General features: G+C 41.8%; 1 protein-coding gene across 1 annotated transcript in view; it reads left to right on the forward strand.

Moving 5' to 3' along the window:
* The window catches only part of mtgo (miles to go), a 303,974-nt gene that overhangs the window by 14,160 nt on the left and 273,981 nt on the right, over positions 1–15,833 (forward strand). Inside the window, exon 2 of the mRNA XM_080268116.1 lies at positions 15,419–15,833. Coding sequence (XP_080124242.1) covers positions 15,419–15,833 — 415 coding nt within the window. The remainder of the gene's footprint in view (positions 1–15,418) is intronic.

A 15,833-nucleotide genomic window follows, 5' to 3' on the forward strand; every position in this document is an offset into this window, starting at 1 on the left:
CAGTATGAAGAAAAATGTGTTGGGCTTCGAAGGTGGTAGCTCTTACTGGCATTGTGTCTGGAAAGTAATTGCATTTATCTCGTGAACCACTTATCGAAATGAGGTGTATCAGTATTTAGGTCTGCAGCTCTTGTCACCACCCCCACCTCCTCCCCCTGCAGCTCAGCGTTTACTAGATGGATTCAGATTTCGAGTCCTAATGTGGTAGCACTGTATATGTTAACCCTTTCAATCCGATGATGCGTTTTCTTCATGGTTCTTGCTATCTGTAGACGGTTGTAATGATCTTTTGGAATTGGAGAGGGGGTAGGTATTGTCTCCATCAGCCACTTTACTCCTAGATTTTTTTTTTTTTTTCGATTTGGATATGGTCTGTATGAATTTCTTCCTCCTTGAGACGCCTCCACGTAACTGAATTCTATCTTATGGTGACCGCAAGAATAAAAGTAAGTCCTCGGAGTGAAGGGGTTAATAGTCGACATTATGGACCTCATTATTAGATACATACTGTGGAATCTAGGAAAAAAAAAAATACGGATGAAATAATGTGGATTTATATATACCCCTTGAAACCTGAAGCCTTTCTATAAACGTGAAACTGAAGAGGATTTGTTTGTATATACGATGTGTATTGTAGCGCGCGGCTTTTACACGCCTGACAGGAGCGGCCAGCTGGGATTAATCCACTAGGCCTTGAATTTACCTATAGATCCACGAGTCTCACGGTATTTATAAAAGATCCTAACTAGTCTACAATGAACAGGTGTCCGTAAAAGTTAAGCAGTTTTTAGATATGTTTGTCTGTAAAAGTTAAGTATTTTTATAGATAGGTTTGTTTTGCGTACGGTATTTTGTCACTTTGATACTAAGTCTAGTTAAATATGGAGGGTCTGGTTATAGCTTGACTGTGCCCCGTATTTATAAATGAGCTTAGACTTTTCTTGACGGTAACAGTGATTTATTACCGTATATTTATATGAAATCACTGTTTTTTCGTTTTTTTTTTTTTGTCTGATGTTTCCAGTTTAATGGATTTCCGGAACAGGTGATGGTAACAGTATCCCTAATTCAGTCATTCATTCAATCAATCATTTCCTGTGGCACCCCACGGGATGCACAGGGCCTCAGTGAACTCTCTCCACCAATATTTGTCTCTTGCCATCTCCTTCAGGTCACACCAACATCCCTCTCCTGCTTCTTTTTTCATTGTCCTCAACCAGGTTTCCCTCGGCCTACCTCTACCTTTTCTTCCTCTAGCAGTCCCCTCTGGCATATCCTGTATTAAACTACCTTCTTTTCTGTATATGTGCCCCAGCCACTTCCAGCGAGACAGTCTCACATATTCATTAACTGGTTCCACTCTCGTAATATCCCTTACTCTTGCATTTGTAACTCTGTCTTGCCACTTTACCCCAAGAATCCTTCTCAGTATTTTATTCTCAAATCCTAATACTTTCTGATCTGTTGCAATTGTACTGTACCATGACTCTTGCCCGTATATTAAAATTGGTCTAACCATGGACTTGTAAATTTTCACTTTAGTATGTTCTGAAAGCATATTATTATTCCAAACAGATTTCAACATTCCAACAGCTCGCCAAGCCTGTCTAATCCTCTCCTCAGTTTCATTGTTTAGTGATCCATTAGATGATACAATTGTTCCCAGATATTTAAAGTTTTCTACATTCTTCACCACATTATTCCCAATTACACAATCGATATGGTTCTCCACGTTCATATTAATAATTTCAGTCTTTCCACAATTATTACCAATCCCACTTTTTCTCCTTCCTCCACCAGACAATCAAGCACCCTCTGCATCTCGTAAATACTTCCGCAAATCAGTACAATATCATTAGCATAGTCCAAATCCATCAGCTTCTTATTTTCTTTTCAGTTAATTCCTGCACCTGTTCTCCTTACAACCTTTTTCATAACATAATCCATAACCAAAACAAACAACAGTGGCGAAAGAACTCCTCCTTGAATCACTCCTGACCTAACTTGAAATGGATCACTCAAAGAACCACCCACCATTACCTTACAAAAAGTACCTTCATGCAGGCTTCTAATAATATTTACAAACTTTTCTGGTATACCATAGAATCTCATAATTTTCAACATAGCTCCACGTGAAACACTATCAAACGCCTTTTCAGAATCCACAAAACACATACTAAGTGGCATTTTCATCTCATTAGCTTGTTGCATTAGATGCCTTACAATAAAAATCTGATCATTACAACCTCGACCCTTTCTAAATCTCGCTTGTTCTTCTCTTAAAATTTTATCAATTACTGGCTCTATTCTGTTCAACAAGATTTTGGAAAAGACTTTTGCAACTACAGGTGTTACCCCCCATTTATTTGTAAAGATCCTTCCTACCTTGAGAAAGATCGTCTGGTGGTAGCCTGAGTAAAACAGACGTCATCGTGTTGAAGGGGTTACGGACAGTAGGGGAAGGAAACGTAAGAGGAGGAGGAGGGGGAGAAAACAGTGTAAGGAGGAGGAAGAAAGAGGAGGAAAAGGGGAGAGGAAGGAGGAGAAGGAATGGTTAAGAATGAGAAGGAAAAGAGGAGAGTGAGAGGAGAGAACAGATACCGTAAGTAGAAGAAATAGAAGATAGGAAGAAGAAAAGAGAGACTAGGTAAGGAGGAAGAGGGAACAGGAGGAAAAGAGGAGAGGAATAAGAAGAGAGAATACATAAGAAGGAAGAGAGAATTAGGAAGGCGAAAGAATATGAATGGAAAAGAGAAGAGGATGAAGAGAAGTGAGGAAGAAGGAGATAATAGGGAAGGAGGAGAAAGCAGATGAGGAAGAGATGAGAGGAAAGCAGCTAGAAGAGCAGAGGGGGAAGAAAAGGAATAGAAGAGAAAAGGAGGAGAGAGGAAAGCAAGAGAAAAGCAGATGAGTATTAGGAAATGTAAGAAGGGGTGGGGGAAAGAGATGAGAGAAACAGATTTGGAGAAGAGCGATGGAAGGAAGAACATGGAGAAGACGAGGAGGAGGATGGGGCAGTGGTAGCGTTCACAAACTCCCCAAAGTTGCCAATCCTCACACGATAATTTGAAAAATAAAAACGCGGTCAACTGAACTACCGTTTTGTAAGTGTATCCTTGATCACTTTGTTCATAAGTATAAATTTCTGAACATATTTACTCAACAAAACAAGGGAAAGAAGCTTCAGTATGATAAAAATGAAGGGAATCACTTAACCTAACTGTCTAAACCTTGGGACAAATATTGTTCCTGGTTAAGCGGTTATTCACATTCTTAGTCATGTCTTTAATGTAGTTTTAATCAAATACCATTTTCGGACAGCCCTGTAAGTCTATATGTAATACTAACATAAGTCGTTTGGCTGCAAAATATTTATAGGAATCAGATGATTGTATGCACTCGCCCGCATCAAGTTCTGCCGTTTTCCTGGAAGCATCGGTACTTGCGATTTCGGTTGTCGGTTTGATCTTCGCATGATTTCAACTTCATAAATTATGCCCTTTTTATAGCCAGTAGTCGGTATAATCTTTTCAGCATTTGCCAGTTGAAACACTAATCTCCTTGGTAACGAAACGATAAGTGGTACAGATTAAACATGCAGCGAGGCGTCTGATATTATGTAATGAATGCTTACGGACCACATGCCGTTTTATGCATTCGTGTAACTAGTGCAGCATTTTAAGTAATATATAGAAACTTAGTATAATGATCGGTGTTTACAGTATTAAAGAATTTATGAACTCTTCACCATTAAGTAGTGTATAATGGAAGGGATTGAAGAAAATATAATGACAGTGCGAGCCGGGAGTAATTGACTGAGTTCCTATAATTAAATAACCCGGCGATCACTGGCAGCTCCTGAGTTTGTGAACGCTTCCATTAAAACATGAAAAAGTGGAGAGAGAGAGAGAGAGAGAGAGAGAGAGAGAGAGAGAGAGAGGGAGAGTGGAAGGAGAAAAAATGAGGGATAAAGAAGGTGAAGTAGGAAAAAACGAGAGAAAATGAAGAAAAGGGGTGCGCGCACACACACACACACACACACACACACACACACACAGGAAAATATATACTCTTAGGATAACCATAAAATACACACACACACACACACACACACACACACACACACACACACACACACACACACACACGCAGGTGCAGAAAATCATATACTCTTGGGAATACCACACCTGAATCGCTGGAAATTTATTGAAGGAGGGGGAGGAGGTGTTGAAATGACTGCATTTTTACCCTGTCAGGTACACCTTCGTATGTCGTCATTTCGTTAATTGCCCACACCTTTGTATATAATTTCGTTAGCCGCAGGTGTACAGTCGGTGAGAGAAGTATCGGTGCACTCGTGGGTTAACCATACTGTAGACGATGGCTGCTTGGAAATTCTCAATGATATTTTCGTCATGGTATACCTGGTTTCTTAAGAAAGCTATATAGTATCTGTTTATTTATGCCACTCCATCTCTCGCATTGTACAGAAATCCGAAACTATATCCATAACGAACAGTCGTGTTAGCCTATATGTTATCTGACACATAAACTGATTTTGTTAGTAAATATATCAAGCATGACCAATAAACCTCAAAACTCATGAGAAATTTACTGTCGATTTCCGTTCATAACAGTGTGAAAAAGGTTGTTCATACTATCAGGACTCTGGCGACTGTGCAGGTATTTTTTTGGGGGGGTATGTTTCCCTGGGTGAACTCGTTTTACATTCGCCGCACTCTGATACCTGCCATTCTTTTTCTCACAGATGCTATTATATCAGCCAGTATAAGTTTAGCCATATATATATTACTCCTATAGCTTCCTTCTCATTGGTTCAGGGCCAACACTGCTGAGAGGCCGAGAGCCTTAAGTAAACACGTCTTGTAGGGGATATGGACCCAGTCAGTCACTAATCCCTGTACCCTAGAGACTTGCCTACAGCCTTGGTAGTGTCCCTTCCTCTGTCTACGCCAACTTCGGCCGAAATGCCTATGGAATCGTAAAACCAGCCAAAAAAAAAACACACACACACAAACTCCCCAAATTTCCCGTCAAATTTAGCGAGGAACAGCCAGATCTGGGAGCTCTGTTAGGAAAGGAAAAGAGGAGGTAGGGGAGTCAGAGGACGAGAGAAGTGGAGGAGAATGGCGATGGAAGAAGGATACGAAGGAGCTGGAGGAGGGTTGAGTGAGGAATACAGGAAAAGATGGAGAGAGAAAGAATATAGAAAAACAGGAGGAAAAGAAGGATGACGTAGGAAAAAAAATGGAGGAAAAGAGGAAAAAGGTACACACACACACACACACACACACACACACACACACACACACACACACACACACACACACACACACACACACACATTTCCCGGGTCGGCCATACCAGGTACACACACACACACACACACACACACACACACACACACACACACACACACACACACACACACACACACACACATTTCCCGGGTCGGCCATACCAGTACGACGTAGTTAGTCATAGCCTTACGTTTCCTGTTTCCATAGATTTGTGAAATGACTGGCCGTTTTCATTTAAGTTACGTCGTTAGGTTAGATTAAAAAAAAAATACATGCATATTAGTCTCAGGCACTAAATATTCTCATTGATAAATAGGAAAGACCACGATGCATTAATGGGGAGGTGGGGGAAGGCAGGAGCTAATAGAAAGAAAATGGAATTCACTTCATTATTTCCTAACCTTAAGTCAACGTAACCTATCCTTTCCTGATATTACGAGGATAAACAACACAAAACGTATTTCACGACCCACTTAGCCATCCTTCGGGTTAGCCATACCCTTGCCGATCATTTTAGCCGCAAAATACTCAACCATCTCAACATCCCTCCATTCAGCCATCTCAGCCGTTCCCCCCTTCAGCAGCGACCTAAACCATAAACCCAAACTCAGCAGTCCGCATCACGTGATAATCCTACTCAGCAAACACTCAGCCATCTCTCAAGTCAGCCATCTCAGCCATTCTCCCTTCAAGTCATAATCTCTTACTGAACCTTGCCATCTCACCACACCGTCAGCCATACATGATTACCCCTTTATGTCTTACATAAATCAGACATCATTGAGTCCTGAGTCCACACTTGATAAACCTACTCAGCCATCACACAGCCATTCTCTAAACCAGTCATACTAATTTGTCAGCCATATTAACCATACACCCAGTCAGCCATGTCTCATCCATCCCTCTACACCCCCTATTCTTAGCCACCAACCACCCGCAACCCTGCTGAGTCACGCAGCTGTGATCATCAGATAAACACGTGGTGACCTGACTGATGAGTGTGACCTACCGCCTCCCTTCCCCTCCCCGTCCCCCCTCCCCAAATTCCTTCTACTCCCTCTCCCCTTCACCCTTCTTCCCTACCCCCTGCCCAACCTCCTATCTACCTCTCCTCCCCCCCTAATAACCCCCCACCCTCTCCTTTCCACTCTGCCATTGCTACCCCCTACCGTCTCACCCTCCCCCATGCCCAGCCTTTACCCCATCCCCATCCCCCATGTGGATAAAGAAGCACTGGGCCGAGAAGGGTTAATCACTTCACCACGATGACTTCTTGTTTCGTTCTTGCTATTTTGCGGACGATTTTGGCCCAGGAGAGCTTGAGATTTCCGAACAAAAGAGGTTAAATAGAGGCTTCATTGACATCTTGATCTTTGTGACGTCTGTTTTATGCCTTCCACCTTTAGACGATTTCATTCAGCTTCGGTCCGAACAGGAGGGTTAGGTATGGCTTCATTAACCTCCTAACTAAGAAACTACCGGTCATTAGTAATAGCAGACTTATCTAATCCCAATTCAAGTACTGTAGCACTAATGGATATGCAGACATTTCATTTATAAAGCAAGTCGAGAAAATTATAGTACCGGCACACACACACACACACACACACACACACACACACACACACACACACACACACACACACACACACACACACACACACGATTCAAAACAAGAAAGAAAAAACATAAATTAGAAATGTGGGCTTCAGTCACTCATCTTGTAAGCCATGGAAACCTCTACGTCACAGTCCCCTCCCATTTTTATTTCATTTATCTATTTTTATTAAAGGTAGACCTCAGAGATGGTTATGGGATAGGACGATTACCATATTAAAGAGGGAGGGCTACCCTTGTCATGTTACTGTCCTTAAATATTTCCTTCGTGCACTTTTTTTTTTTGTCAGTACGTTTGTTTGCTTGTCTTCGTACGTGGCATTGTGGTACACATTTACCAAATCTATCCATCTTCTTGGCCGTCCAACCCTCGTCTTACTTCCAGAATCACTCATTAATATAATTTTCCACACTTTGTGTATATATATTCTCTGAAGCCTATGACATTAGCCTGCAGATATACTCCCTTACAATAGGAATGATAAATTCTCTCTCTCTCTCTCTCTCTCTCTCTCTCTACTTGGACCATCTTCATTTGTTAAAGAAGTTTCAGTAAGTGGTGTATTTCTTCCATTTAAACCATTTACAATACTGTTGTATGAAATCAGGACACCTAATATTTTGTAGTTACATTCTGCACATGCCTAACTGCTTTGTATTATACTAGGCCAATTATTTGTTCTTTGTTACGGGGCGCTCACCGTCCACTCACTCGATGTAGTGCTGCTCTCAGGTGTCTGCTCTTTCCTCTCCTCCATGGTTCTTTCCTTCCATCCTCTTCTGTCTTTTTCTTCTTTCTTTCCTCGTCCTTCTGCCTACGGGTGACTTTACAATCCCTCTTCTGTCTTCTTGCCTTCATTCTTTCCTCTTCCTTCTGCCTGTGGGTGACACTATACTGAATGACAAGCCAAATGGTTTCCTGTGCACCAGGAAACCATTTACTACGCAGGGTGGTAACCAGATAGCCAAATTTAGGCGCCTGGTGGTTTAGTGGGTAATTAAGGCATTCCAATCGGATTGAGCCGGTGAAGGTTTATATCAAAGGGATGGTTGGGGTTTATTGTTCACGTAATGCCACTCAGGGATGAGTGAGGCAGGTCACTCTCATCTTAAATGTCAGGAACAACTTGCCTAGCCCCGGGCCCCTACGCTCCTTATGGGGCAACGTAGGATTGGATGATGAATGAATGAATGATATTTGTAGTGTTATTTTATTTTATTTTTTTTTTTTAGATTTACTAATCTGTGTGATATTTGTAGCGTTATATTTGTCCATTTTTGTATTCGTTTATTTACTTACCCGGTATCCATATATGTGATGTTAGTTGCTTTGTTCATTTTTTTATTTACGCTTGTATTTATCTCGAAAATATTTGCCCCATGTTCTTTTTTGTAGTTACATATTTATTTATTTTATCTGTTGTATTTTATTTATTTATTTTTATCTATTTATGTTTGCTTGAGGTAGCACCTCGCTTCGCCACCCTCAGCGGCCAAGCATATCAAAGCGTCCTGGATGATGTGGCACTGTGCCTTGAGGGGGAGTGAGGCGAGACAACTCCCTTCCGCCATACCTCTGCGGTGGTCGAGGGAGGAAGGGCGGGAGGGGGCGCAGGTTCCCGGATTGATTGATTGATTGATTGCAGTAAAAAGATCGTGGCAGTGGAGGGAGGGGAGGGTTGGCAGCTTGATTGATTGATTGATTGATTGCATTAAAAGGATCGTAACAGTGGAGGGATGAAACTTGGGAGGAAGCGCCGGGTTGCCAGCTTGATGGATTGATTGCATTAAAAAGATCGTGATAGCAAGGGTGGGAGGAGGCGCAGGGTTCCCAGTTTGATTGATTGATTACCGTACATTACAAAGATCGTGTCAATGTAACAACAGAGGTCATTGCCGCTATACAACAGGAGCAAAAGCAGACCAGGGATAGCGAAATTGCAGTATATACAGATATGAGCTGTCTTTTTTCTTGCTTTTACACAAATTCGCAGTCTGAGGCAGATGTATGCAAATTGGGTAGGTTTTGCTGGTTTTGTTGTGACCCCACCTACATCATCGTGAATCCGATGGACTGCCGGCTGAGGTTGCCGTATTCCATCCCCGAAAATGGTTTTATGAGCATTCATTTAGGTCCCTTAACTCGACATTTGGTTTCAAGAAAGCCCAGACACTCACCCATATAAAGTTTGAAAATAGGTTGAGGACGTTATGAGGTAGGAATGAGTCTCCTTGGTTACTAGTTTTATTAACGGCCTAAAATTGCCCTCTTCCCGTTCCATGGGTGAGTTTTAACTACTTTTAACACAAAATTTCCTAGTCACGAAGAAGTGCCATGGGAAGAAGGTAGAGCCGTAGAGTTTCATGAAGTAGGCTGCAAAAGGACGAAAAATATAGGCCAAGTTCGAGTGAAAGGGTAAGGATAAGCAGTATTGTCTTAGTGTCACTTCGGGAAATAAGTTGCAGAAAGACGAAAATGTTTTACTTTGTCATTGAGCAATGGGAAGTTAAGTTGCAAAATGACGGAAAATGTCTTGCTGTCACTGATCTTCCGGAAATGAGTTGCAAAAGGACGAAAAGGTCTTACTCTGTTATTGATCTACGGGAAATAAATTGCAAAAGGACGAATATGTCTTACCCTGTTATTGAGCTAAAAGTTGCAAAAGGACGAAAATGTCTTACCCTGTTATTGAGCTAAAAGTTGCAAAAGGACGAAAATCTCTGGCAGGATAAGGTGGACGAATTACAGTCTTACAGAGCTGTATTTTTGAGGTGCAGTTGATGTTGTTAGTGGGTCATTGATCGGGGTGAACTTACTGAACACCTGTTGCATTTTGTGAAGGGAGATTACAGGTGTTTGAGGTGATTTGTGCGTGTCGTTGGTCAGGTCCCGAATTCATGAGGTTACGTCCAGTTCAATACCCTGACTGTTATTTTTATTTTTTATTTAATTTATTTATTTATTTTTAGGAAAGACTCGGAGGGGAGCGCACAGAATCATCCATCGCGTCATGTTCTCCCTGAAAAAAAAAAAGTTTGTGTGTGTGTGTGTGTGTGTGTGTGTGTGTGTGTGTGTGTGTGTGTGTGTGTGTGTGTGTGAAAGGGTTAAAGTCTCTCTTAACCGCTTCAGTTTTTAGACGATGATAGATCGTATATTTCTCTCTCTCTCTCTCTCTCTCTCTCTCAGGACCTAATCGTAATGAACATGTTAACAGTCGTAAAGATAGGCTAAATTGTTTATTATTTAACCCCATTAAAAACAGTTTATATCCGGCCTTATCCAAATATTTGATAATTTCCTTTAACCCCTTACAGCCAGCGGATGTAATTTTGTTTCATTTATGCGTTCTCTCTCTCTCTCTCTCCCTCTCTCTCTCTCTCTCTCTCACACACACACACACACACACACACACACACACACACACACACACACACACACACACTTTCTCCCCATCATTCCACCGCCACTCACACCCTTTTCAATTTGCTGTTTATTTATTTTCTTGTTTTATTATATTATTGTTTTAACTCTTCTCATTTCTCTTTCCTCGTGTATTCATTTTATTTCCCTTTATTCAGATTTGGAGTAAAATGAACAGATTTTGTTTTGTTTTTTTTCCGAATTTAGGAGGTGTTTGGGAGAGAGTTGTAAAGTATGGAAATGAATGTTAAAGAATGTGAAACTTAAGATGTAAATTATGGAAATGAATGTTAGGAAAAAGTGAAACTTAAGATGCACTTCGAAGAACGGTAGAAAATGGAGGTGAAACTGGAATAGATGGCGGGACAATTTCACATTTTAAAATATATGTTGATTTTGATTTTTTAAAACTAGGAAGCATGTACGGGAGCAGGAGCAAAGGTGAAAAAAAAAAATGAATGTGAAAAGAGTGTCAAACGAAGGGATGAAAATTGAAGATTGGTAACAAGTGGAAATGAAAGAAGCAGCAGATGGCGGGAGAGTTTTGAAATTTTGACGATTGGAAAATATTAGAGCAGGGCGGTGGTAAACAGAACTGGGGTGGGTAGTGCACTGGGAATTAATCTGATGTCTGAGAATAAACCGTATCCTGGTGTAGGTGAAGAATGCTTTTATGAAGGCTGCAGGATAGGAAGGCAGCAAGGTTTGGTGAGACATATATGTTTTTTTATGCAGGGAAGAAGGAACCAAAGGCCAGGAACCCGCAGATTGTTCCCTCCAAGAATAAAAACAAAAACAACAGAGAGCCAGATGCAAGATCCGTACATTTTGAGATGCCTGGACACACTGCGTTTGAAAAGACTGCAGAAAATATTAATGTAGAACAGAAGGTACAATGAACTATGTGGGAGAAATATTTGAAAAAAGTGATCTGTGCGTGAAGCAATAATAATAATAATAAAAAAAAAAAAAGCTTGGATGAATGGACTTGTACCAGTGGAGTGAAGATAAGTGTGATTGTACAGTCGGCAGTAGAAGTCATGTCCCTGCCTACTCTCTCTCTCTCTCTCTCTCTCTCTCTCTCTCTCTCTCTCTCAACTTTGAGGAATCCACAACAACGAATACTGATGGCTGTTCTTTTCCTCGGCTCCCTATTTTTTTTTATTATAATTTCTGAAGCAAGTGGACCAGGTAGAACGTGTTTAAAAGTCAAGGGAGAGAAAAGGAAAAGTGAGAGGACATTTGTTGCCAGTAGTACCTTTGTTGCCAGTAGTACCTTTGTCTAAATGTAATTATAAGGTGACTAAAATTATCATGATTAATATTGTGGAATAAGTGTGCTGAGAGTGGAGGGGTAATTTTTTGGGAGAAGGGTGATTGGGAGGTTAAAACAAAAGTGTCGCAGTGCTGTGTATGGTGAGAGTGAGTGTAAATACTGTGGTGGAGTAAGTGTACTGAGTGTGGTGGGGAAGTTATATGGAAGAATGGTGACAGGGACGGTAAAAACAGGTGTCGAAGCGCTGTACATGGTGAATGATAAGCAGGGTGGTTTCCGGAGTGGTAGGGGACGTGTAGATCGAATACCGGTATTTTATATAGTAAGGTAGATAGTGGGGAAATCATGGGAAATAAAGTGGTAGATTTTTGTAACTTTTTATGGGCTGGAAAAAGCTTATGACAGAGTGGACGGAGAAAATTCATGGCAGGTTTTACGTCTGTGTATGTGTGGTGTGAAAAGGGTTTTGTTTAATGCAGTTGTTGTCGTCGATCAACCCCAGTCTGTTTGGTGGAGCTGACTAATTAACCACGGGCGTGCAACAGCCCCTGCAGGACCATCCCGTACAGCGAACCGATATTATATACTTTGTGGTTGACTGCGCTGAGAAAAGTGTGGAGATTTGTTTTCAGGATGGACGCCACATTTGCGTGTGCCCAGTTAACAGGGGCATCATAATAGGCTGCACATCACCCCGTTATCTGGTTACATGGTTACCACCCAGCTTTGGAAACGGTTTCTTGGGTTACAGGCAGTAAAGAGTTAAGTTTCTGTACACTGGATAGCTGAGAGAGTGGTTCATTTTCAACACAGGCGTGGGGCAAGGGCGTGTTATATCACCATGGTTCATTGTATTACTTAATAGGGTTGTGTTGTTGTTTGCTGTTCTTCTTTTTGTTGCTCAAGACTCAACTGGACGCCGACTCGGCGGACTGCAGACTAACGTTGCTATTCTGCAGTCCACTGTCCTTGTGGGAAACAGGGATGGAGTTGAGATGAGTTTCTTCTGTACAACTAAATGAACAAATCTTGACTTTGGCTTTCTGTTAGCCTGTCTTTGCCTTTTCTAGGAGGGAACAGTCTTGCGGGCGTTTGGCCTTTGGTTCCTTCTTCCTTGCGTAAAAATAAATAAAATAAATGGGCAGCTTTGTTATATTGGTGCCCCCGCGTGGTCCCTCTCCTGCGCCGACGGGGTTATAAGATAGGAGAGCATGAGTTTGGACAAGAGTGAAATTGATGGTAAATGGTGTGAGGTGGAGTATTTCAGTTTTGATTTTTGTGTGTAAATCTACGTGGCTTGGTGAGAGTGAACTGATTGTTGTGGACTGGATCAGAGTTTGTGAATGTTTATGCGTGGCAGAAATTGGAAAGTATGTCCCTAAGAGAATTTTAATGGATGTTGAGAAAGCGACTAGTGTGTATTGTTGGTAAGTGGAGTGACTGTAAGTGATGGAAGAGATTTAATACCTAAGTGTAATGATAAAGGAGAGGTAAGTGCGTAAAGGAAGTGCAGAGTAAAGTGAGGTAGGGAAGTAAGAATGGAGGCTGAGTACAGAGGGTGCAAAAGGATTATATATGAGAGAGAGAGAGAGGTGTATTACTGTCCACATTGACGTATGAGCGGGAGATTTGGGATTGACATTAGTTTAAAAAAGAAGTGATAGTAGAGATAGGACTTAAGGAATACCCGGTATGAGTGGATTGAATAGGATGGATAGTATAAGAAATATGGAGATTAGGAGATTTGAAAGATGTGGAAAGATAAGGGATGCGAAAGAAAGGATGTATGAAAGAAGGTTAGTGAAGAAGGAGTGGTTGAAAGCTTTTATACATTAGGGTGATTATAGAGAGAATATTTGTGAAGAATGAAAAATGTGTATAATGTATTGAATGTGTTTTAGGGTAAGAGGAGACAAGGAACACTAAGAAGGGAGCGTAATAGATAATGTTAAATGAATGTGAATAAGCGAGAGGTGGAAAAATAAGGAAGCAGAAGTGTTGAATGATGAATAACCGGATATGTTTTGAGATAGGCATGACGAGGGTCTCTCTCTCTCTCTCTCTTTCAACGGGATGGTCTTTTATCGCACACATACTATTATTAACCCTTTGAATCCGTTTTTTTTTTCCCACCAGACGATTTTATTCGGCATAGAAAAGGCCTCTTGTACTGAAGGGGTTATTAAGGCCATGTCTAAACCCCTCCGGTTCGAAAAATCTCTCCCAAGCTGAAGGAAATCGTCTGAATAACAGGACAAGTTAGTAAGAGTTGTATGTGTGTGTGTGTGTGTGTGTGTGTGTGTGTGTGTGTGTGTGTGTGGAGCCTTTACGAGGTGGTGCCGAGGATTTCGAGGGCTGGATTGGTGAGTGAGTGAATATGTGGCCCACTTTGTTTGGCACTCCGAGAGCTTTACACTCTGGATCATACTTTCCTGTTACTCTTCCTGGACACCTCACGCTTTGTATTAGTGGTAAAGAGGGTGATGATGATTATGATGATGATTTTTATTATACCCACGTTTGCTGTAAAAGAACCGGTATTACTTATTTATTTATTTATTTTACTTATGCTGTGTATTTCGCGAAGTTCGGTCAATAAAATCGTTCCACTTATAATCAGTTATGAAACAAACAGTAATGTGAAACGTGCCTTGAATCCCAAAAATCTCATTCTCGGTCCTCAAATCCCATCGTTCACCGTATTGTTATTTATCGTAATGGCCTGTATCGTTATTTATATCCTTGGGGGAAGCAGCCTAGGTATATAGATCGATAGCTTTTTACTTTATATCTTACTGTTTTCCCGTTTACAAAATTTTACTGTTTTCCCGTTTCCAATATCTTACTGTTTTCCTCTTTACAATACCTTACTGTATTCCTCTTTACGATATCTTACTGTATTCCTTATTACAATATCTTACTGTATTCCTCATTACAATATCTTACTGTATTCCTTATTACAATATCTTACTGTATTCCTCATTACAATATCTTACTGTTTTCCTCCTTACAATATCTTACTGTTTTCCTCTTTAATTTACACATATATATCAACTATGGTATTGCGTCAAGGAATATAATTTTCACTCATCTTTTCCTGTAAGGTTTCCGAGATGAGTTTATCAGTACTTTCGATCTTTCTCACTTTTTCCTGCCGTGTTTGTGGGGAGGATTTCCTGTTCCTTTTCTTCTTTCCTCCTCCTCCTCCTCCTCCTCTGTTGAACCTGACCCCCTCTCATGATTTCTTCTCTTACCCCAGCCTCTTATCCTACTTCTTCTTGTACTCTGTTCATTTATCCACATTTTTCTCCTCCTCCTCCTCCATAATCCCCCTTTTCTTCCACTCCTCATTACTTAGTCTTCCTTCGTATTCCTCTATTCCCCCCCCATCTCTCTCTCTCTCTCTCTCTCCCCTCCCCTCCCCTCCCCTCCCCCCGCTCCCCTCCCCTCCCCTCCCCTCCCCTCCCCTCCCAGTCTTGCCTCACCTTCTGTCCTGCAATGTTTACAAACAATTGGACGTGTCTGATTTCCTTCACCCTCCCCAGCAGCAGCAGCAGCGGGGACCGGCGTGCGGCTGTGATGAGGCTACGGCAGCAGGAGGAGGACGAGGAAGAGGAAGAGGAAGAGGCGGAGGAGGAGGAGGAAGAGGCGGAGGAGGACGAGGAGGAAGAGGCGGATGAGGAAGAGGAAGAGGAGGTTGGAGAAGAAGAGGAGGAGGAAACTGTAAAGGAAAGGGAGGAGGAGGCTGAGGAAGAAGAGTGGAAGGAAACTGAGGACGAGGAGGAAGATAAGGAAGGTGAAGAAGAGGAAGTGAAGAAAGAAGAAGAGGAGGAGGAGGAGGGTGAAGAGCTAGGGGAAGTGAAGGACGGTGAAGAGCTAGAGGAAGTGGAGGAGGCAGAAGAAGCTGAAGAAGAAGAGGAAGAAGAGGAGGAGGAAGAGGAAGAAGGAGAGCGCTCACTAGCACCTACACCAACAGTCACCCTCACCCCTACCCCACTCAGCACTGATCAGCACAACACCAACAGCACCAATAATACCAACAACACCAACCAGGCTTCCATGTGCATACCCTCTCCTGTCTCCTCTCTTTCTGCCTCGGGGCCTGTCTCTCCCGCATCGTCTGTCAATTCAACGGGGGAGATTTGCACTCACGAAGACCTAAGACCTTATTCCCGGAGCCACCACCATCACCACCACA

Source organism: Coenobita brevimanus, chromosome 26 (assembly GCF_032717465.1).
Source record: "Coenobita brevimanus isolate Jiangsu-jjx chromosome 26, ASM3271746v2, whole genome shotgun sequence".
NCBI lineage: Eukaryota > Metazoa > Arthropoda > Malacostraca > Decapoda > Coenobitidae > Coenobita > Coenobita brevimanus.